Genomic DNA, 22,255 nt, shown 5'->3' with positions numbered 1-22,255 from the left:
ATCGGGGCGAGAGTGCTGCGGCGGCGCCGTGCGGAGCAGGAAGGGGGCGCGTTCCCAGCGTGCCCCGCGCGGGCCGGGCGCGCGGCCGCGGGCAAGATGGCGGCGGGTGCGGGGCGGCCGTGAGGCGGCGGCACGGCGGGGATGGAACCGCCCGCGGCCCCGGGCCCCGAGCGGCTCTTCGACTCGCACCGGTAAGCGCCCGCCCGGTGCGGACTCCTGGGGGAACCGCGCCAGAACTGAGGGAACGCTGGGCGGGAGTCGCGGGGCCAGCGGAGGACGGGCGTGTCTCACCAAAGCCCTGTGGGGAAGGTCGGGGTGACCCGTGAGGGGAAGCGGGGAGGGTCCGGGGTGGTCCCGAAGCGGGTTGGGAGATTTGCTGGGGGGAACCGCGCGGAGCAGCGGCCGCAGGGCGGGTCCTGGGTGGGGATCGTCCCGGCCACGCTCTGTGTCCCTGCAGGCTCCCAACCGATGGGTTCCTGCTCCTGGCCCTGCTGCTCTACGCCCCCGTGGGGCTCTGCCTGCTCGTCTTGCGCGTCTTCATCGGCGTCCACGTCTTCCTGGTCAGCTGTGCCCTGCCCGACAGCGTCGTGCGCCGGTGGGTGACCTCGGGGTGCTGCCCGGAGTGGGTGTGGGGTGGTGGCAGGGCCACCCCAGCCCTTGGGTGTCACCAGCTGTGCGGGCTTGGCTCAGGGAAAGATCTGTGCCTTCGGGACTCCTTGTGTGCAGGAGCCCGGGAGGTGCTTCCTCTGCCAAGCCCAAAGCTGGCAGCCACCTCTGGAGTGCTCTGGGACTGGTTTGGAGCACGTGGATGAGCCTGGTCTGCTGCTGAGAAGCTCTGTGGGCGCTTTCTGCCCACATCCCAGCCCCAGCCCCACACCAATTTCTGCACCAGACGTGTCATTCCATTTGGTGCCAGTGTCGTGTGTGCAGCCACCAGAATTCCTGGGTCTTTGCCTGTTGGATGTGTCACCTAGCAGTGTTTTGGAGAGCAGGACTCGAGAAAGATCCTTGTTCCCCCGGCAGGTTCATTGTCCGTGTGATGTGCTCCGTGCTGGGGTTGCTGGTGCGTCAGAGCGACCCTCGGCTGCGCGGGGCCGGCACCAGGGTCTTCATTGCCAACCATGTCACCCCCTTCGACCACAACGTCGTCAGCCTGCTCACCTCCTGCAACACGGTGAGGGCACGGCCGCGGCTCCTCCCCGAGGGCGGGGCACGGGCGGCTCTGCTCCATTCGGTGTTGCCGTGGTGGTCTCAGGGAAGTCAGCTTAAAGCCCGCTCAGTGCCACGCCCTGCCATGGGCAGGGACACCTTTTACCAGCCCAAGTGGCTCCAAGCCCTGTCCAGCCTGGCCTTGGACACTTTCAGGGTTTCAGGGTTAGCCACAGCTTCTCTGGGCAGCCTCACCACTCTCACACTCATAAATTTCCTCTTAATATCCAGCCTAAATTTTTCCTCTCTCGGTTGTACCCATTAATCTTTGTCCTGGCACTCCAGTTTCTGGCGCAGATTCCCTCTCCAGCTTCCCTCTAAGCTCTTTCAGATCCTGGAAAGTTTCATCTCCAGATCTGATTTATTAACTCAGGGTGTTAATCTTGAGGTGTTTTCTGTGGCTCAGTGTCACTCTTGGGCTCTGCATGGAAAAGTGGAACAGGGTGAGGAGCAGCAGGAGCTGTTACAGTGGGGGTTGATTTTGGTGAAAGAGTGAACAGATCCCAGCAGCTGCTTCCTTCTCTGGCCTTTTGGATGAGGGAGCAGGGCTGGTTGTGGGGTTTTCCCCAGCACTGGGTGGGCAGTTTTGGGAGGTGCTGAGGGAGCTGTGTGTTGGTGGTGCCTGGGTAGTTCTGGGCTGTCCCTGTTGTCCTGTAAAATTCTTTGTATGTGGAGTTGGTGAGTCAGCAGGCTCTGGGTGGCTGCTGTGTCCTGCACAGCCATTGATTTACCCCTGGCCTGGAGAGGGGGGACTCCTGAAAGCAGAGTGTGTCCTGCCAAGTGTGTCAGGGACAGCTGGAGAGAACACTGGGGACACGGGCAGCTGGGAGTGCATGTGTCTGGCAGGCAGGGCACAGTCTGAACTGATCATTTGGAATCCATTTCCTGTGGAATTGGGGCTGAGGCCTGGCAGTAACATGTTCTCAGCCACCGGTGCTGCCAACACTCTCAGTCCCAGAGGGGTTTTTGCTAACGAGCAGGAACTTTGTCACCTCTGTCACCTGGGAAGATTGGCCTGGTCCTCCTCACTCCTGTTCTCCCTGCAGCCTGCCCTGAGCGGTGCCCCGGGGTTCATCTGCTGGTCCCGGGGATTCATGGAGCTGGGAGTGACAGGCAGCCGTGCAGAGCTGGTGGATTCCCTGAAGGAATACTCGGCCCACCAAGGGAACCCACCACTGCTGCTGTTCCCAGAGGAGGCGGCCACCAACGGCAGGGCTGGGCTGCTCCGCTTCAGGTGAGGGAGTGGGAGTTCCTCCAGCAGGGTGGCTGGGAATGGCTCTGCTGTCTTGTGACAAAATACAGCCACTTCGGGTGGCTCTGGGATCATTCACTGCAGAATTCCTCCCTTCCAGCTCCTGGCCTTTCTCCATCCTGGATGAGGTCCAGCCCGTTGCCCTGCAGGTCCGGAGGCCGTTGGTGGCTGTGGTGAGTGGTGGGCACAGGGACAGGGTGTGGGGTGGGTGCAGCTTTTCCTTCTGCTTTGGAGTCTGTGGTGTGGCCTGGCCTCGTGTCCTGCTGCTCTAGAACCAGCTGCTCAGGGCTAACACAGTTCCCAGTGGCTTCCCTGAGAGTTTCCCCTGGTTACAGCTGTTTGGTGGCCCAGCTGGCTGTCACTGCCTCTGGCTTCCATGGTCAGTGCAGTCTGCTTTGCTCTTGGTGAGTTCAGTGCTGTGAAAGACCAGCTGCAGGCAATCCTCGTGCCAAAGGCCATGCAGGGCTCTGGAGGCTCCTGAGCTGGTGCCCCTGGCACAGACACAGGACAGTGGTGCAGGAGCAGCCCCACACAAGGGATAAAGTCCATGAGGGCAATGGCAGCACTGCCAAAGGCACTGCAGGGAAGCTGCTCTCAGCGAGGCTTTGTTGAATTTCTTGTTTTGATACTGATTTTTTATGATCTGGTGACTACAGAAAGCTGCCAGTCATGACTGTCACTTGTGAGTCTGGTGTTTCTGTTTCAAAGGAGCCCCTGGCAGGGTGAGGAGTCACCTGGATGGGAACTGCAGGAATATTTGGCAGAGCTTTGGTCACCCCTGGCAGGCCAGGGGTGCTGAGACAGAGTTGAGGCAGGCCACAAGTGTGGGTGAAGGTGCAGTTCTCTAGCAATAAATTACATTTTGAATGACTCCTCCAGAGAAGTGAGAGAGTTCTTCTATTCTGGACAGTCTATAAGGAATATCTCGTGCTTTTATGGGTTTGGTTCATTTGTGAAATTCTGGGATGTGACAAGCTGTGTGTCTTTGTGTCTCTGTATCCCTTCCCTCGTGCATGTCAGGGAGAACAGCAGATCTGTGTGGAGGTGCTGGTTACAGTGACTTCTTGGCTCAGATTTTATCTTCAGAGTCTGAGCAGGACTTTGTGCTTCCTGCACATTGGCTGAGTAAATCCTGGTGGATTTCTGGGGTTATTGTAAACCATCAGAAGCTGGAAGGATTGGAGATGTGATATTTTTAATAGATTGATGGGTGTTTTATAGAAAGTTTTCTTATATAATTGTGTAATGTATATTAGGCACTGGGTTGGGCCAACATCAAATTTGGGGTTAAGAGAGAATTTGCTCCAGCTCCAGTTGCATGGAGGGTGTTGTTTTGTGGCACAGGCAGTGCAACTGAAATCTGGCTGTGGGCATCACTTCAGGCATTTGTGTTTAGGGTTCTGAGGATCTCTTTATCCAGATGAGGCTTCTCTGTTCATATTTTTTCTGGGCTTTCAGGGCTTTTCTCATTTGCAGCTCCTCTTCCCAGGCTGTGAGATAAACCAGGCACGAGCCTGTCTGAGAATCACAGAATTGTTTGGAAAATCCCTCTGGGCCCATCAAGTCCCACCATTCCACAACAATGCCCAGGCCACCACTGACCATGTCCCCAAGTGCCACATCCACAGGGCTGTTAAATCCCCCCAAGAGATGGGGACTTCCTCCTGCCCTGGGCAGCTGTGCCAGAGCTGGACAGCCCTTTCAAGGAGGAATTTTCCCAATATCCAACTTAATCTCCTGTGGCACAATCTGAGGCTGTTTGTGGGAGAGCTTACAGGAGTTGGGACATCACAGAGAGGCTGTTGCCACCAGAATGAGGGAGGGTTGTTCATGGTTCTGAGGAAGCGTTCAGTAGGTTTTCAGGCATTTTTGTAGCTTTCTGAAGGGACAGACTTGTAGGGAATGGGGGGATACTGAGGAAAAGTCTTGCTGCTGTCTTAGTGGGAGGAAAGTTTTCACTGGGAGCAGTGAAAACTGGTGATGACCATTGAGGGTGAAGCTGCCCCAGGGCTTGCCCTGCTCGCACTGGCTTTGCTGTTCCTCCTTTCCCAATCCTCCAGCCACAGCTCAGGTGTGCTCTGCCCACTTCCTTCCCCAGTGGAACCTCGACCAGCTTCTGTTCCATGGGTGGGCTCTCACTGTGCTCTCTTCCCCAGAGTGTGGCTGACTCCTCCTGGATCACAGAGCTGCTCTGGACCTTCTTCGTTCCCTTCACAGTTTATCAAGTAAGGTACTACGTCTCTCTCTTCCGTTTGGGGCAGGGTTGAGGGTGGGCAGGGCTGTGGTGTCCCCGTGGCACTGAGAGCTCCCTCCCTGGGTGCCTCAGCAGGGCTGGGCTTGGCACCATCCGGGCCTGGCCGTGTCCAGCTTCTGATGTGGAGGGGGTTCCTGTTGGGGAAGGTGAGGAGTCTCAGTCATTCCAGGTGTTTAGTTCAAGCTTCCAGGTGGTCTGCAGCGATTCTCTCCAGCAGTGCTGGCTCCCAGTGTCTCTGTCTCTCCCTACAATCCCTTGGGAGTGGAGTGGTCAAAAAAGCCTGGGTGAACCCAAGCTGCTTGAGTATCTCTGCTGTAACGAGGGCAGTGAAAGAGACTGGGAATCAAATGTAGGGCTTGGTGTATTTCAGCCTTTCCCTGGTTGTGTGTGCCTGAATTCTGGGTGACCTGTTTCCCACTTCCATGTAAATGGCCACGGATCCTCATTAAGGCCTTTCTGGGAACGGCAGATCCCTCGTGTTACACTCGAGCTCCAGCGAGCCAGTTCTGCCTTCTGCCATGTCCTGGATTTGGGAGTGGGTGTTGGGCTTTGTGGGGTGAGCAGGGAGGTGGGGATGGCATGGCTGGCCCAGGCAGGGTGTCCCAGCAGGGCTGGCTCCATGAGCTGTTGTCCCCACTCAGGTGGATGCCGTCTGTCCCCAGACAAGCGGACGAGCGGAGTGAGGACTTTGCGCTCCGAGTTCAGGAGGTAGGAAGGTGGTGTGGGACTGCTGCACTTCAGCGCTGGGCACAGAGGAGAGCAGGGTGCAGGCAGAGTTGGAGAGGGCATTTCTGGATGTCTGTGTGTGCTGGGAGCTCTGGTACATTGTTGTTTTTTTGTTGTTTTTTTTTTCTTTTTTCTTTTTTCTTTTTTTTTTTGTTAAGATTGGGATTGAAAGCATTCAAGATGGTATTTTGTGATTACACTTAGATTTTGTTTTTATAAGTAGTGAGTTTTGTAGTATTTTATTAATAAGTTATAAAATGGTTGTGTATTTATTTTTATAAGTTTTATTTTTAACTTAATAATTAACTACATGTGTTTTGTAATGTGGATTTTTTTGTTTAAGTATAAAATACTACTTAAACTTATGAATAAGGACTAGTTTTTGTTTTAAAACTTTTATTTTGTTATATATATTATTGTATTCTAAAACCAAGTTTTTTACTACGTGGTGTTACACACTTCTAATCAAACTACACACTCATAATCTTAGTTCTATTATTTAATTTTAAAACCTTTTTCTACAGCCTCAGGTCAAATGCAGGGTTCTCTTGGGGGTTAAAGTCTGTCAGCACAGAAAGTCTAAAATTCTCAGCATCTAGGGCTCCAACAGTACATATTTATTGCCTCTTGCAAGAACTCAGTTATTTCATGGCCTATTTGCCACCCCACATTGAGCCTTTCTGCAGTTGTCAGAACTCTTCCCATTGAGTCCAGACCTTTCACTCCCTTTTTATAATGCCCCAAATCATACAAAGCAGTTGTTTCTCCACTCTGCCCATATGTGCTGGGTACTTCACAGCTCCAGATGTCTCATATCTCCTTGTCAGCCCGTTTTGGCAGGATGATATTGCTATTCCTGCTCCTTCTCGCTCTGGAGAGATCAGTTCGCAGCCCTCTTGCCCTCACCATGACTCCATGTACCCCTGCCCCACTCCCAGCCTGGAGGGGCTGCCTGGGCTGTGTGTGTTGTGTGTTTTAACGTGTGACTCCTCTGCTTTCCCCAGCTCTTGGCCATGGAGCTGGGTGTGGTATCCACACGGATCACCGCTGCCGACAGGACCGAGCACATGAAGAGGCTGAGGCACACGGCACGGCTGCCCTTTGCCCCAGGTGGGGAACCTCTGCTTTTGGGGGGTTCTCTGTCTGCTCTCAGTGACAGACTGCCCACTTTGAATCCCTCACCCTGTGCCCGCTGTCCTTTCTCTGCAGCCTTGAGCCAGCGCCCGGCAGCCCGGCCCAGGGTGCCCCCCAGCCTGCCTGGGGGTGCTCCTGAGGACGTGCGGGTCGTGGCCATGGCACAGCAGGTCAAGGAGGTGCTGCCTCACGTGCCCTTGGAGGTCATCAAGACAGACCTGGGTGAGCAGGGACTACTGGGCTGGCAGCAGGGACGTGGGAGCACCTTCTGTGGTCTGAAAGAGGAAACCTTGTCCCCGCTGCACTGGTACAGACCGGCAGCCAGGATGGAGCGTCCTGATCTCTAACGGGTCCCTTTGTCCCCACAGTCCAAACCAACTGTGTGGACACCACCATTGCCAACTTGCTGGAGGGGAGAGTTCCCTTCTTCCCTGAGAGCAAAGAGGCTGAAGACCTGCCTGCCCCATCTACCTCCCAGGCTGCAGCTGCTTCTGGCATCCAGGGCTCTGTGGCTGCGCCTTCTTCCAAGGTATTTTGGGGTTGTGTCTCCCTGCTCTGGTGGCTCATGTTCAGAATTAGCCGAGGGCACAGAGCCTGGCATGCCAGGTCCTTGCAGAGCCACCAAGGAGGCCCCTGCTTCATCTGTCTCCTGATGGCTCCCGTGCTTTCTCTTCTAGCCGGCTACAAAGCAGTTTGCAAAGTCCCCCGTGGAGCGTCACCTGTCCTTGCAGGAGAGGAAACGAGCCTTGTACGACTATGCCCGGAGGTGAGAGATACAGAAAATTGAGGATGTGTTTGAGGGGAAGTTGAGTGTGGCTGGGCTTGTTGGGCTCTGGATGGCTGAGGTGGTGCTGAGGGAACCATCCTGTTGGGAAGCCCTGACTGGGACACCTGGCAGGGACACAGAGATGCTGTGTGTTTTCTTGGGGACCATGGGCAGCCTGGCAGCCCCTCGCTGCCCTCGCTTGGTCCAGCAGGATTGTCCCCAGCAGGGATTTGTCCCCGTGTCCCTCCCAGAGCAGCTCCTGCTGCTTTCACCCGTTCCCCTGGGCTCCAGGTGAGCCTGGAATGAAACAGATCCGAGCAGAGCCAGGTGCAGCCAGGGAGTGCCCGGCCCGGGGGTGCTGCAGCGTCCCCGTGTCCCGGTCCCTCATCCCGGTCCCTCGGAGCTGCTCCCTGGCCAGACCGGTGGTCCCCGGGTGGGTTCGTAGGAGGCTCCTCGGCTGCTCCCAGCCCCGCGGTGTCTGAGGCCGCTCTCTCCCGCAGGCGGTTCGCTGAGAAGCACGGCGCGGCAAGGGCCGGCGGCAGCCCCTGACCGGGTCGGACCGGGCCGGTGGCAACCCCTGACCGGAGCTCCGGGCCGGTCCGGTGTCACCGGGAGCGCGCGGGTGGGGCGGGACGGGACGGGTGGGGCGGAAGCGCCCCCTGGCGGCGGAAATAAACGGCGGCAGCGTCCGGCGCGGCTCGGGCTGTGCGGGCACCGGGGCGATGGGCGGGGCCACCGGGACAGGGGGCGTGGCCACCGGGACAGGGGGCGGGGCCAGCGGGGCCGGACCGGCTCCGTGCGGCTCTGCACGCGCCGCACCCGACGCGCCGCACGTAGGCGCCGCTTAAAGCGGCAACGCGGCGGGACCGGCGCGACCGGGCGAGCTGCGGCTCGCGGGCCCCGGCGGGCGGAGCCAGCGCCGCTTTAAGAGACCGGCGCCCGGTGGTTTTATTTACATGGGGGCTCGCGGGCGTCACGTGAGCGCCGGCGGCGGGGCCATGGCGGGAACCGGCGACGACGGTGCGGGGGGACCCGGGGCACCGGGGCGGGAGCGGGGACACCGGGGAGATGGAGGTTTGGGGCACCCAGGGGGGTTGGGACAATGGGAAGCCCGGGCGGGTCGGGGCACCGCGGGGTTCGGGACGGTGGAGGGGTTGACGTGCACACGTGGGGGTCTGGGTTACCGGGAGCCCCACCGGTGGTTGATGTGCGCTGTGGGGTGGGGAGTGGGTCGGTGGGGAGCCCAGGTGGGGTTTCTGGTGGGCTGACGGGCACCAGGGGTTGGGTCAGTGTGGGCACCGGTGGCTGATGAGCACCGCGGGGGCACAGGCAGATGCGGGTCCGGGGGTGCACAGGACGTCCCGGGTCAGGAACTGCAGACAGGGGTGCGGGGTGTGCTGGGGAGGACTCGCCGCCGGGATGGGATGGAGTGCAGGGGTGGGCTGGGGGCAGCGCAGAGGCTGACAGCCCCCCCAGGCTCCTGGGTGGAGCTGCGGTGTGGCCCAGGCTGCCCGGAGCCCGAACTGGCACCTTCGCCGTTCTCCTGCCACGCCGACGTGGAGCGGATGCTGCTGGAGGCCCAGCTGGAGACAGAGAGCAGTGACGGGTGAGTCCGGAGGGGGAGCCGGGCTCCAGAGCCCTGCTGAGCTGTGGCTGGCACTGGGGACCACAGGCTGGGCTCAGTGACTGAAGGTTTCTCTTTTCAGGACCCTGCTCGTGCTGGGCTCCCCAGCCTGGGATGATGACAGAGCCAGCCACGGGAGTGATCAGCCAGGAGAGAGTGAAGTGCTGGCTGCACACAGCCAGCCCCAGCCAGGCTGCCCCTACTCGTGGCAGGTGAGGGAGCTGCCCCTGCCACTCCCTGCTGTGCCTCCAGGCCCTGCTCTGACCTGCCCTGCCTTTTTCCAGCGGGATGTGCCAGAGGAAGCCAAGTGGAGGCAGCGACGCCTGACAGCGTCCCTGGGCTGGGCCTGTACCCGCTGCCCTCGGTACCTGTCCCCAGAGTAAGTTCTGTGTCCCACCAGCACATCCTGCTGATCCCCATCCTGCTGTCCCCGTGTCCCTGTTAACCATGAACTTTTCCCAGGGAATTTGCCTTTGTGTGCTCCCCCCAGCCAGTGCTGTGGAGCCTGCAGGGAGGTGCAGTGGGGAGGAAGAGGAGACTTTTCAGTTCAGAGCTGCTGCTGCTCTTCATCCCCTCGCTCCTGCTCAGCCACCTGCTGACCTTGGGGCTGGGGTGAGTGTCTGTGGGGCAGGGGGAGGAGGGAACACCCCTGAATTTGGGCTGCTCATCCTTGGGTTCACCACAGCTCCCAGTGGTCTGCTGCCACCTCCCCTTGCTCCTGGCTTGCTGGAACCTAGTGCCTCACAGTCCCTCTCTCCAATCCAGGATCTACATTGGGAAGCGCCTGGCAGCCTCCTCAGCCAGCCCTCTGTGAGGAGCTGGGCAGGCAGCGCCCACTGCTCCGCTGGGAATGCGGGGAGAGCCCGGCCCCAGCGCAGCCTGACCGCTCCCCGTGCTCCCCGTGAGTGTCCCTCAGCCCTGCCCCGGGGGCTGATCCCACTCTCCCCGTAGAACAGAACCCACTGATGGCAGCTCCCAGCTGCAGGCAGCCCCTGCCCTCCCCAGCCCCCAGTTACGGGTCCAGGTCCCCCTGTAACAGACTGTAAATACAACTGAGCCCACCTGAATAAAGAGCCCAGTGTCTGGGAGCACAGCCTGGCTTGGGAAGTGACCATTGGGCTTCCCTGCTGCAGGAGGGTGAGTTCCCGTGCTTTGGGGTGCTGCCAGCTGGGGATGAGCCCCTGTGGGCAAGCAGGGGTGGGTGCTCAACCCCACGGAGGTGCCCAGTTGATGTGTTTGCCCTTTATTAGCCATGGCTGCAGTGCAGAGGTGGGAGCTGTGACACCTGCCTGGTGCAGGTGGCAAGTGTGGGCAGGAGAGGTGGCACTGCAGAGCGTGAGGCTGCCAGGACCCGTGTACACACCTGGCTGGCTCCTGTGCAGTTCAGCTGCAGGATGGGGTGGGCAGCCAAGGGATGGGAGCTGTCCCACGAGTGGGGAGCAGGAATCACACAGAAACGCCACTGGGGAAGTCACTGGCTCTGGCACAGACTGTGGGCAGCTCAGGTGGAGTGAGGGACGTCCTCATACATTTGTGGGGAGCTCAGCGTGGCTCCAGAGGCATAGGAAGCATCCAGGGCCAGGTGGGTCCCACCCCAGGGGACGCCAGGAGGGTGGCAATAGCCAGAGCTGGTGGGACACAGGGTGGCAGTGCTGCAAGAGGTGCTCCAGCAGGTGAGAATCAAGCAGGGCTGTGGCACAGGGGCACCCTGGGCAGGGCACAGACAGTGCAGGTGGCAGCAGGTCAGAGCTGTGACAGTCTCTTGGACTTGGGTGGTGGCAGCGGCGGTGACTTGAGGCTCCTGTTCCCATCCGCTGTCGGGGATGGGGACGCCTGCGAGCAGAGAGGGACGTGAGGGGTGGTGGGACTGAGGACCAGCCAGTGCCTCCCCTCCCCAATTCCTCTGCTCCAGTACCTTCCCTGGGGCTGCAGCGTCGCTCTGCTCCAGGAATGTCTCGTACACGGCGGGGCTGAACTTGCGGGGCAGGGGGGGGAGCTTGCTGGCGCTTTTCACACGCCCACCAAAGCCCGTGGGAGATGGGGACGAGCCTGTGCAGGCAGGAGAGGGGGGATAGAGGCTCAGCCAGCCTGGGGGTGCATAGGGCCCAGCAGGGAACACGCCTGTGCCACCACGAGGGGGTGAAGGGACCTGCCCTGGGGGTGGTGTGGGAGGGCACAGCCCCGCTCGTGGGGCTGTAGGGACTCTGAGGAAGGTGGCCTGGCAGGTTGTACCTGCAGCACCAGCAGCAGTTTGGCTCAACGGGGGCTGTTTCCTATCCACACTCAGGCTGCTCTCGCTCACGTTGCAGGAGAGTCTCCACTTCTCATCCTGGGCCACAAAAACAAGGCTCAGCACCTCAGAGGGCCAGGCTGGATGGCAGCTCCTGCCCCTCCAGCCTTCTGCCCTCCCTGCAGCAGGGGCTGTGGGTGCAGCAGGACACCCAGGGAGTGTGAGCAGGTTCTCAGGGCTGTGCTGAGCATCACCTTAGGCTCTGGCAGCTCCGAGATGGACTGGCGGGAGTCCTGCCGCCGGGAGCTGAAGATGGAGCTGGCACGGTTCTCCCTGCGCTCGTTCCTGTGGTCCTCGCTCTCCGAGGGGCGACGGGCAGGCTTTGGGGTCGGGGGTGCCTCCGTGCTGTGGGGTGACTGGGACAGGTGAGGGGCAGCAGGGGAAAGAGGGGCAGGGCTATGCCATGGACCAGCTGGAGCATCGCTGGGAGCGGCTGCACTCACCCAGGCATCAGCACCAACCACAGCAAAGCTGAGCAGGGGAGGTTTGGGGGACAAGAATGGATGGCTCAGGTGACAGCAGAGTCCAGGGGAGCCTCGGGGCTGCACATGGGGTGTCTCCTCCATGACCCCCATAGGGACAGGGCTGAGATGCACTTGGCATAAAGGGAAAGTGGAAGGGCAGAGGACTGGGGAGGTGGGAGAAAAGCCTGAGGGGGATGAGAGGGGACCACCAGCACTCCCCACTTGCCTGGCTCCAGTGTGGTTCAGCTGGTCCCAGTCAGGTACCCAGGCTATGGACCGGGGTCGGCCGCTCCGTCGGTCCTCAAAGAACATCTGAGAGACAGGCAGGAGGGAGGAGAGGGCAGAGCCTCCCCAGTGCTTCCCTGGGCTCAGCAGGGCCATCAGTGCCCTGTCAGACCACTCCTGCTTCTGTGCCAGTGCCAGCCACCCACCTCCCAGCAGTGCTGGGCCTCCTCCTGCTGCCCCACATCTGCGTTGGCTTGTCCAGTGTCACCGCCACGGTGCCAGGCAGTGCCCGTGAGCTGTGCCCGCCCCGTGCCCACCTCCGTGGCACTCACCATCTCTCGCACCCCGTACTGACTCTCCACCTTGGCCCGCAGCTGCTCGAAGCACTGCTCCATGCGCTCGTGGAAGGGCCTCAGGTCCTCTGTCACCTTCTGCCCGTGGATCCGGATGCCCTCTGCCAGCAGCGGGATCTGTGGGACAACGGGGACCCGTGGGGCTCCCTGGCACGGGGAGGGACAGCGGACAAAGGGGGCAGCTGGCCCTGCCCGAGGGATGCTGCACTTGGTACCTGCCAGGCGATCAGGTCCTTCAGCTTCTCGATCTTCCCTGCGTCCTCAGGGTGCTCCTGCATGTAGAGCTCCTGGAAAAAAGCCTGCAACGACCCTCCTCAGTGCCACACGGGCTGGGCATGGCACAGCAGTGCCAGCCCTAGTCCTGGCTGTGCCCAGCTGTGCCCACCACCACCTCTGTTGTCCTCACCTTCTCATACTTGCTGAAGCCCCCCATGACTGCGGGGTCCACGATGCCGTTGAGCAGCATGGAGAGAGGGTTGATGGGCAGGCTGGAGTCGTTCTGGTGCCGGTTGATCTCACTCGTGATTTTCTCGTTGGTTTTCATCATGGTCTCAATGGCGTTTTCCAGGGGGGAGATGATGATCTGTGTGCAGGGAGGGGTCGGTGCTGCCCATGGGAGCAAAGCCCATGCACAGAGCAGTGGCAGAAGTTGCTGACACCCCTCCAGTGCCCCTGCTGCTCCTCACACGCTGTCCCTGCTGCCCACGGAGCGTGGCACAGGCAGGACACGTTCCCCATCCTCAGCTGGAGCTCCTGGCAGGGCTGGAGCATCCACCAGGATCCCGAGAGGGCCCTGCTGTCCCCCAGCCCCCTCCTCACCGTTTCAGTGGAGGTGACAACGAACCAGCGCAGGATGCCAGGCAGGGGATAGGCTGTCCTGAAGGTTGTCCTCTCAATCCACATGTTCTGTGGGAAGAGCAGCAGTCACTCCCCACCCTTCTCCCATCACCCAGCATCACCCCTGGCTGCCCCCACCTCCATGGGCACAGCACCACCACCTTCCCCATCCCAGGACCAGGGATCCCCCCATCCCTCCTCTGGACCTTTATGCCCTTGCAGGACCCCCAAGCTGAGGGTCCTGGCAGCTCCTCGCAGCACTCACTGCAAATTCATTGTCGGGATCGTTCGGGCCCCTCTTGAAAGGCCGTGAGTAGCTGAACCTCTGGACGTGGTTGGCTTTGTAGAAGCTGTGAGGAGGGAAAGGGCAGAAATGGGAGAGGACCCCCAGTGTGTCCCACCCACCCACACCCCCGGGGAGCTGAGCAGGGGCTCCCTGTGCTGGACACTCACTTGGTGATCTGCTCCGGGATGCTCCGGCCCTTGAGGCGCACCTTGGCTTCCTCTGCCGGCTGCACTGTGAAACACTGGATGTCTGAGGGAGTCAAGGAGCCACAGCACACACTGGAGGACAGGGCTGCTGGGAGAGGGGCTCCAGAGCCCCGAAAAGTGAACCCCAGGGGTACAGAGAGGCATTTCAGGAATTCCCACATGGCCAAGCCACGCTCCCAGCCCTGTCCCTGTGCACATGGAGGATACACTGCCCTGGGGAGTGGGTGATGTCCTGGCCAGGGGGAGATGTGCTCTTCAGCTTCTCAGCATTGGGGAAGGGGCTCAGCAGCTGCATCTCGAAGTCCTCACGCCGCTCGTACTCCTTGCCCCGGTAGATGAAGACCTTGTTCTGCAGGGTGGGAAGGTGACAGCTCATCCCTGTGCCACAGAGCGGGGCCAGCTGGTGCTGGTGCTGATAAGGCTGAGCCCCCGGCCAAGCAGGAGACACCTCCATGCAGAAAAATACACCTCCATGCAGAAAAAATACACCTCCATCCAGAAAAATACACCTCCATGCAGAAAAATACACCTCCATCCAGAAAAATACACCTCCATCCAGAAAAACACACCTCCATCCAGAAAAAATACCTCCCCAAACCCAGCAACTAGAGGAAAAAAGAAGAAGGCACATGGAGAATCAGGATTGGTGTCAGCCAAGCAACATCACTGAGGGCAACTCCAGTGTGACAAATTCGGTGGCTTCTACAAGGGTGTGGCAGCATGGGTGGATGGGGGGAGAGGGACTGGGCTTGTGCAAACCATCTGACCTTGGGATGTCCCCTGGATGGGACAGATGCTGGCTAAGGAACAGGCTGATGACACTCAGGGAGTTGTGATCCACAGCTCCACATCCAGGTGGAGACCAGTGAGGGGTGGGGTTCCTTGGGAATCGAGGTGGCAGCTGTGGGGCTGCTCCTGGTCTGTGGGAACCCAGGGCTTCCCTCTGTCTGTCCTGGGACCCTGGCAGGGGTCAGGGACCCCCCTGGACAGAGCCCCCAGAGACACTGTCTGTGATCTCTGTCCATAGAAAAGAGTTTTCAATCTTACAGGATGAATTACCAGCTCTGAGTGTTTGATATAAGTAATAATTAAGTGTGACACAGGTGCAAAAGTAAAATTTTAGGATTCTAGATAAGGGGTTCAGAGGGGACAAGATGGAGGAAATTGGGTGTGCCTTGTCCTTTTTCTCCTTCTTCATGCCCTCCATGTTTCACTGTGGTGTTGGCATTTTTCTGTTGGTTCAGGCTGGGGACACACTGTTCAACGTAGGTGACAGATATTGGCACGTTATTGTAAATCCAGCACAGGTAGTTTGTGGTATTTAATGTTTGTACCATCCCACTGAGGGCAGAGCCCCACACGCTGCCCTGCAGGACAGAGCTGCGGCAGGGCAGCAGAACATGTTAGAGATAAACAGAATAAACAACCTTGAAACCAGCACAGACCAATTATGGCTTCTGCTTTGGCAGCGGGGCAGAAAGACAGAGACTTTCTACAATCTCAGAATAATCAATAGCTCAGATTCCAGCACTGGTCCTGCTTACCCGGAGGAAGGTGGGGAAGCCCTGCCCATAGTACCCCACAGCAAAGTAATCCGGGCTGGGCCGCAGCACCTTCAGGATCTTCTCGTAGAACTTGGCTTCTCGTTGCTGCAGAGGAGAGGGGCAGGATGAGCACAGGGATGGAGCCTTGCAGACCCCCCCCCAATCCCCCCCAGCTCATCCTGCCCTGCCAGCAGCACCCCCAGCCCAGGTGGGCACCCACCAGGATGTCACTCAGCATCTCGTAGTCGAACACGTGGCTCTCGTACTGCTCCGCCAGCTCCTTGCAGATGTGGATGGCTTCCTCCCACATCTGGAGGAGAGAGGGGGCCAGGACAGGGCCCCCCAGTACGGGGTGAACTGGGGAATGGGGCACCAGGGTCTTCCTGCTTGTGGGGGCACCTGCACCCCTTCCCCGTGTGAGGAGGGGGAGAGGCCTCTCCTGTGGGGCCTGGTGGGCTAGTGGGCAGCAGAACTTGGCTTCCCCCCCATGGAGTCCCCCAGTCGACCCCATCAAGCTTTGTCCAGAGATGTCTGAGCTGTCCCAGCCCCTGGCAGTGCAAGGACTGGGCTGGGATGTGATGGGACAGGAATGGGATGAGGGACAGGGGCTGTGGGATGAACCATCCAGCTCAGACTCACTGCAGGGCAGCTCCAACCCTTCTGCAGCAGTGGGGAGTGAGGGGCTGTGCTAAGAATGGGAGCTTGAAACAGGGGACAGCGATGGCAAGGGGGCCCTATGGCAGCCCAGCTCTCTCCAGCAGCAGGGTTTAGAGGCTGCAGGGTCTGGTGGGGCAGAGGGCCACACTCACCTTGCCCTGATCGAAGTATTGGATGATCTGGTTGTACAGAGCCTCCTTCAGCTGGCGCTGGGTGTGCAGCTGGAGGCCGTGCGGGCCTGGCACAGGGGCTGCATTCGACTCCTCTGACCACTGCAGAAGGGAGCAGGGAGCTGTCAGACCCAGCCCACGGGGCTGCCCACTCCTGCCAACCCCCCGAGCCCCCCGTGCCCACCGTGAGCAGCCAGGCGTGCAGCAGCAGCGTGTAGGCTCCCTCCGTGTAGTTCTCGTAGCTGATGTGCAGGTCCTTCAGCTTGTACAGGTACCTGGCAGTGACAGAGCCGTGTGTGAGGAGTGACAGTCCCACAGCTGGGGCACAACACTCAGCAGAGCTTGGGCACACAGCCCCTCAGGCCACTGTGCCAAGCCCATCCCACTGGGGGTGCTCAGGACCCCCCGCCCCAGGTGCTGCCAGGGCTGTGCTCACCTGATGTACATGGCCTGGCGGTCAATCTCCTTGTAGAAGTTCTGTGGAAAGGCAGACCAGGCTGTTTGAGGGCACAGCCCCCCACGCTGCCACCCTCTGGGTCACACTGCTGCCACCACTGTCCCCACACAGGGCTGGGCTTGGCCCTGCAGAGCCGCACGGTGTCTCCCAAGGGATGCCAGCTCTGGCACCATGTGGCTCTGCTGTGCCAGGGGCACCGTGGGGACTTAGGGAAAAGCAGGGCCAAGCCCTACCAGCCCTGGGGAAGCACAGAACAAGCCCTGGTTGCCCCAGGGAGATGAGGACACGGGGATGAGCCCTGGCAGCCTCAGGGAGGTGGACAAAGCACAAGTGCTCACCAGGAGGTTGACGGTGCAGCTCATGCTGTAGGTCTTGTTCTCGTCATTCATGACAGCTCGGTAGTCCAGGAGCCTCTCCAGGAGCTCGCTCACCAGCCTCACAAAGTCCTCTCCAGGTTTGGCCAGCTCGGGGTGGCTCTGGCAGCAGCTCAGCAGGCTGGGGAAGAGAGGGGAGGCCACGGGTCCCACTGCACAGCCAGCCCTGCAGTGATCCCACCACTGCCCTGCTCAGCACCAAAGGGCAGAGACAAAGCCTGGGCAGAGCAGGGGCATCACCTGAGGAAGGGGAATCCCTGGGGCAGAGATAACACCTGGGGCAGGGGTGATTCCTGGGGCAGAGATAACACCTGGGGCAGAGATAACACCTGAGGCTGGGGTGATTCCTAGGGCAGAGATAACACCTGGGGCAGAGATAACACCTGAGGCAGAGACACCACCTGGGGCAGAGATAACACCTGGGGCTGGGGTAATTCCTGGGGCAGAGATAACACCTGGGGCAGAGATAACACCTGGGGCAGGGGTAATCCCTGGGGCAGGGGCATCACCTGGGGCAGGGGTGATTCCTGGGGCAGAGATAACACCTGGGGCAGACATAACACCTGAGGTTTGGGCATCACCTGGGGCAGGGGCATCACCTGGGGCAGAGATAACACCTGGGGCAGGGGTATCACTTAAGGCATAGGGCAGTTCCTGGGACAGGAGTGTCACCTGGGGCAGGCTGGCTGGGCCAGCAGAGATGTGCAGGGGGCACACGAGGGGGCACACCAGCCCTCCTCCTCGCTGCTCCCTTTCCCCCATGGCACACTCCAGCGTGAGGAGGAGCGGGATGGCAAGGGAATGGTGACAGCAAAGGGTCGTGCCCCCAAGGAAAGGTGGCAGGGGCACACTGTGCACACTCACATGCTCTTGAAAAGCTGCATGTACTGCTCGTCCCCCCGGCCGCCCTCCACCTCGCTGTCCAGCCTGCGCAGGAGCTCATCCTCAAACTGCAGAGGCGATGAGGATGGGCTGAGCTGGGAGCAGCCCCTGCCCAGAGCCCACCCTAAAGAGACGGTTCCTCTCCACTCCCATGCTGTGGGCGGTCCCACACATCCCCCAACATCCCCCAAACCCCCAGGGGCAGCCTCGGCCCTCACCCGGCTGAAGGTCCCGGTGAGCCGGTGCTCGCAGAGCATCATGTCGAAGAAGATGGGGATGGTGGATTTGCGCAGCTCCAGCTCCGGCACCAGCGTCATCTCCAGGATGGGACCCACCATTCCCGGGATAAACTCGATCTTGCGCTGCCCTGGGGGGACAGGGAGGGCTGAGGGGCAGATCTACACCCATGCAGGCTCCCAATCCCAAACCAGCAAAACCCTGCTCCCCACACCCACTCTGGGGATGGTGCTGATGGACATCAGCCCAGAGAGACCCAAAAATCTCTGGGTGGGAATCCAGAGCTTCCCTCTGGCTGCCCTGGGACCCTAGCAGGGGTCAGGAACCCCCTGGACAGAGCCCCCAGAGACACTGGCTGTGATCTCTGTCCATGGAAAAGAGTTTTCAATCTTACAGGATGAATTACCAGCTCTGAGTGTTTGATATCAGTAATATTTAAGTGTGGCATGGGTGCAAAAGTAAAATTTTAGGATTCTAGATTAGGGGTCCAAAGGGGACAAGATGGAGGAAATTGGGTGTGTCTTGTCCTTTTTCTCCTTCTTCATGCCCTCCATGTTTCACTGTGGTGTTGGCATTTTTCTGTTGGTTTAGGCTGGGGACACACTGTCCAACGTAGGTGACAGATATTGGCACGTTATTGTAAATCCAGCACAGGTAGTTTGTGGTATTTAATGTTTGTAACATCCCACTGAGGGCAGAGCCCCACACGCTGCCCTGCAGGACAGAGCTGCGGCAGGGCAGCAGAACATGTTAGAGATAAACAGAATAAACAACCTTGAAACCAGCACAGACGAATTATGGCTTCTGCTTTGGCAGCGGGGCAAAAAGACAGAGATTTTATACAATCTCAGAATCATCAATAGCTCAGATTCTGACATCTCTGCACACCGGGGCTCACCGAGGCTGTACCACATGTCCCGGATGGACGCTCCGATCGTGGCTCTCATGTCCCCATACCTGCCAGGACAGAGGGTGTGGGGCTCAGATTCAGTCAAAGAGAGAAATTAGAGTTTCTAGCCAGGCAGACACCTGAGAAAGAGCTGGAGAGAATGTAAATAATTCTTTATCTCTCTTGTTGTTCACAGTGTTTACAGTTAAGTTCTATCACTGTGCATCAAGCAGTTTGCACCAATGCTGTGAGTTGTTTTCACTTCAGAACCAATGGAGTTGTCCTCACAAAGCTCTGTATAAAAGAGCAGTGTATTTTGAATAAATTGGAGTTTTACTCTCAGTTTCTCTCTTTGACTGACTGTGAGTCCCACAACAGGGCAGTCAGCATCACCCCACAGCCCAGCTGGCTCATCCCAAAATCCCTGCCCCGAGGTGTGGCTGCCCGGGCGGGGTGAGGACTCACTTGGCCAGGATACTGTTGCGTTTGGCCGGGGAGAAATTCTCCAGCTGCAGGGAGTCCTGGGTGAGGAAAGCCACGGCCAGGTGGAAATAGTTGTTCCAAAGCTGCGGTGGAAGCACAGGGATGAGTGCCAGGCTGGGTGGCACAGCGGGCTGGGGATCCCCCTGGCATGAAGCAGGACTGAGGTAGTGCCCACCCACCTGCAGCTCGAAGTCGCCGTTGCTCAGGAACATCTCGGTTAAGGTGGTGGCGAACTGGTTGATGGCACGCAGGAACTCCCTGGGGTGAGTGAGCACGGCCACTGGGTCAGGGCAGCACTGCCCAGCCTGGTGTGCCCACCAGCATCACACAGAGGGGGTGAGGTCCTTGCTGCCCACCTCAGTGCAGCCAAACACTGTCCATCACACCACTCCTGCATGTCCAGAGCTGTGCTCCAGTGCCCACCTGCCCCAGGGGCTCACACCACCCCAGCCTCCCCCTGTGGGTGCTTCCCCAGGTCCTCACCGGTTCTGCACCATGTTCATCACCACCCAGTCACCGGGATACACTGTTTTCCCAATCAGGTCCTTGAAAAGGATAAAAGTCTCCATGAGGAAGTCCTGCAAGGGAGAGAGAGATGTCAGTGTCCTCCGGGGGATGCTGTGAGGGAGGTGCTGGTGCCAGTGGGCCCCGTGTTGCCGTGGGGCAGCACTCACCATCAGCTCAGGCCGGGAGGGGAAGGCCTGGATGTAGGTGCTGTAGTGCTCCTTGTCCATCTGGCTGAGGATGGTGGCCATGCAGGCTACGTAGTTGCTCTGGGGGACAGGAACCATGGAATAGGACACTGTGCTTGTCCCTTGGTTCATAACCCAGAGCCCAAACTGCTTTGGGGTCTGTTCATCCCCACCCTCCCTGCTCCCTTCTTCTCCAGCAGCTCCCAGACTCTGTATCCCACTGCAGGGATGGGATGGCTCCTGCACCCACCATGATGCCGGGGGGATGCATGTTTAATTAGAGTGGTACTGAAGCACCTCTGCCATTTTTGAGACAATTTAAGGCCATCTGTGGATGTAAAGACATTTTGAAAATGGCAAGCAGGCTCCTTCTGGAGTGTTTCCAGTGGAGGGTCCCAAAAGGAGCCCTTAGCTCCACTCTAGTAGGCTCCCAGCTTTTTGGGATGCTGCCCAAAAACTGTCCCAGAGACACATCCGAGGCTGGAAACTGCGGGAAAGTGCAGCTCTTCCTGGGGCTCAGGAGGAGCGATGGCCCCGCCGCGGCTCGGTGTCACCGATGGAGCTTTGTGGGTGGCTTCAGGTGCCAACCCATCCTCAGGGAGTGCCGTGCCGTGAGCCCTGTGAGGGCAGCACCGGGCACCGGGCACCGGGCAGCACCGGGCACCGCTGCCCATCCCTTCCAGCCCTGGCTACGAGGGGTTTTCTGGCTCTGCGAGGGAATTTCGGGGAATTCAAACGGATCAAACCCCGGCAGCACCGGCACACCGGGGGCCCGCGGGACCGGGGCGCGCAGCCACCGCCCTCCCGGTACCGGCACCGCGGCTCCTCCCGGGCTCCGGGGCTCGGCTCCCGGAGGAGCTCCGCCTCCCGCCCCGCTCCGCCCCCACCGGCTCCGCCCCGGTACCGGCGAGCGCGCCCCGCCCCGCCCCGCCCCGCGCCCGCCGCTGCCGGACCCGCGCCGCCGCCGCCGCCGCCGAGCACCAGGTACCGGGCGGGATGGGGAGGATGCTCGGCCGGACCGGTGCCGCGGGCATCGGCCCTGTGGCGCCCGCCGGTACCGGGACCCCCGGGGCGAGGAACCGAGCTGGGCTAGCGAGGGGGATCCTCGGTGTCTCCGGTTCCCCGGGGGTGGCGGCACCTCCCTGTGCTCCACTCCTTTACTCCCGGCCAGCAGGAGCTGCCCGGGGAGCGGCGGGAGGCACGGGGACGGTGGCACCGCGCACCGAGCATCCTACGGCAGGCACCGGGCACCGGGCACCCCGCACCGAGGTGGCCACCGGTTACCGTGATGGGGGTCTCTGGGGGACCCCGGTGGCACGGTGTGTAGCCTATAGAGGTGGGAGCCGCTGCGTTAGAGGGGCCGAAGACCCCCAGGTCGTGCCGTGGCCCCGCCGCTCGCCGGGTCGCTGCGTACCGGAGCCGCTCCGGGGAGCGGCCAGCGGGCTCATCTCCGCTCCCCCCCGTTAGGAACGCGTCCTCAGCCGGGGCTGTGCCGGGTGACACACGCACACGCAGATCCACGGATGTCACTTCGGGCACCGCGCTCCGCGGTGACGCCGACCGGGACCGGAGGGATTCAGCCCACGCTGCTCCCGGCAGCTCCCGGCAGCTCCCGGCGCCCAAGGCCTTGCGTCCGCCGGCGGGGCTCCGGGATGCGGGAGCGAGCCCCGGGCAGTCCCGTTAAATGCGGGTGCTCCGGTCCCGGTGCTCCCCGCGGGAACGCACACGAGCCCCGCTGGAGCCGCGGTTACCGGCAGCGGCGCGGGAGGGGGGGAGAGGTCTCCGCGGAGCCGGTTTGGTGTTGGGAGCACGAGGTGGACACGTCTGAGTAACCACCGGGGACAAACGGGGACATCGGTGCCAGCCGCTCGCTCCGCGGGGCACACCGTGCCCGGTGCCAGCAGCAGCTCACGGTGATCTCTGCCCTACCGGGGCTACGGGAAGGAGCCCCTCGGCACAACCGCGGCTCGGGGGGCGCGGGGAGCTCCGGCTGAGCTCCGGGGAACCCTCGGGCGGAGCCGGGATGGGGATGGCACCTCCGGCCCTTCCCGGTGTGCGTTCATCCTTCCGGCACGCTCGGAGCAGCGGGGTGGATTTCGTCGCGGAAGCTCCTTTGGATTGAGGTTGTCTTCTTTACAAATGATAATTATTGTAATTACTTAATAGCACGGTGGCATCCAGAGGCCACAGATAATGAGTGGGTCTATTCCTGTCCCTGTACCAACACTACTCCAGTCCTACCAG

The 22,255-nt window shown here is 60.2% G+C and overlaps 2 protein-coding genes across 5 annotated transcripts in view; one reads left to right on the top strand and one right to left on the bottom strand.

Annotated features, from left to right (window-relative positions):
* The first annotated feature begins 42 nt into the window (after positions 1-42).
* Positions 43-9,914, top strand: AUP1 (AUP1 lipid droplet regulating VLDL assembly factor). Of its 3 annotated transcripts, XM_072927870.1 has the most exons (15): positions 43-191; positions 458-595; positions 1,024-1,174; positions 2,256-2,443; positions 2,562-2,634; positions 4,618-4,691; positions 5,357-5,423; positions 6,446-6,551; positions 6,651-6,797; positions 6,944-7,104; positions 7,253-7,341; positions 9,048-9,177; positions 9,250-9,344; positions 9,428-9,577; positions 9,731-9,914. In XM_072927870.1, exons 1-15 carry the CDS (start codon positions 142-144, stop codon positions 9,777-9,779), a joined length of 1,668 nt encoding a protein of 555 aa, XP_072783971.1. In that variant the 5' UTR covers positions 43-141; the 3' UTR covers positions 9,780-9,914. The 3 variants fall into 3 exon arrangements, with proteins under 3 accessions (XP_072783971.1, XP_030126156.4, XP_072783970.1); XM_030270296.4 differs by lacking the exons at positions 9,048-9,177; positions 9,250-9,344; positions 9,428-9,577; positions 9,731-9,914 and adding an exon at positions 7,842-8,030; XM_072927869.1 differs by lacking the exons at positions 9,048-9,177; positions 9,250-9,344; positions 9,428-9,577; positions 9,731-9,914 and adding an exon at positions 7,842-8,030 and having other exon boundaries at positions 6,648-6,797.
* A 273-nt stretch (positions 9,915-10,187) lies between these two features.
* The window catches only part of LOC100227341 (dedicator of cytokinesis protein 2), a 46,143-nt gene continuing 34,075 nt past the window's right edge, over positions 10,188-22,255 (bottom strand). Inside the window, exons 29-53 of one of the 2 annotated variants that reach the window (XM_072927868.1) lie at positions 19,994-20,092; positions 19,803-19,897; positions 19,499-19,577; positions 19,302-19,402; positions 18,846-18,904; positions 17,929-18,077; positions 17,693-17,778; positions 16,793-16,949; positions 16,434-16,474; positions 16,182-16,272; positions 15,980-16,099; positions 15,391-15,480; positions 15,171-15,275; positions 13,834-13,975; positions 13,588-13,669; positions 13,400-13,484; positions 13,117-13,203; positions 12,704-12,880; positions 12,513-12,596; positions 12,277-12,414; positions 11,946-12,031; positions 11,450-11,600; positions 11,198-11,294; positions 10,881-11,014; positions 10,188-10,798 (exon numbers count right to left, since the gene is read on the bottom strand). In XM_072927868.1, coding sequence (XP_072783969.1) covers positions 10,709-10,798; positions 10,881-11,014; positions 11,198-11,294; positions 11,450-11,600; positions 11,946-12,031; positions 12,277-12,414; positions 12,513-12,596; positions 12,704-12,880; positions 13,117-13,203; positions 13,400-13,484; positions 13,588-13,669; positions 13,834-13,975; positions 15,171-15,275; positions 15,391-15,480; positions 15,980-16,099; positions 16,182-16,272; positions 16,434-16,474; positions 16,793-16,949; positions 17,693-17,778; positions 17,929-18,077; positions 18,846-18,904; positions 19,302-19,402; positions 19,499-19,577; positions 19,803-19,897; positions 19,994-20,092 — 2,625 coding nt within the window. In that variant the 3' untranslated portion in view covers positions 10,188-10,708. Of the gene's footprint in view, positions 10,799-10,880; positions 11,015-11,197; positions 11,295-11,449; positions 12,032-12,276; positions 12,415-12,512; positions 12,597-12,703; positions 12,881-13,116; positions 13,204-13,399; positions 13,485-13,587; positions 13,670-13,833; positions 13,976-15,170; positions 15,276-15,390; positions 15,481-15,979; positions 16,100-16,181; positions 16,273-16,433; positions 16,475-16,792; positions 16,950-17,692; positions 17,779-17,928; positions 18,078-18,845; positions 18,905-19,301; positions 19,403-19,498; positions 19,578-19,802; positions 19,898-19,993; positions 20,093-22,255 lie in introns of both variants that reach the window. The other variant, XM_072927867.1, reaches the window with a different exon arrangement.

The sequence above is a fragment of the Taeniopygia guttata genome, chromosome 4, assembly GCF_048771995.1.
Source record: "Taeniopygia guttata chromosome 4, bTaeGut7.mat, whole genome shotgun sequence".
In the NCBI taxonomy this organism is placed as follows: Eukaryota; Metazoa; Chordata; class Aves; order Passeriformes; family Estrildidae; genus Taeniopygia; species Taeniopygia guttata.
The sequence above is the reverse complement of the archived record's forward strand: the minus strand, read 5'-3'. Positions and strand labels throughout refer to the sequence as shown.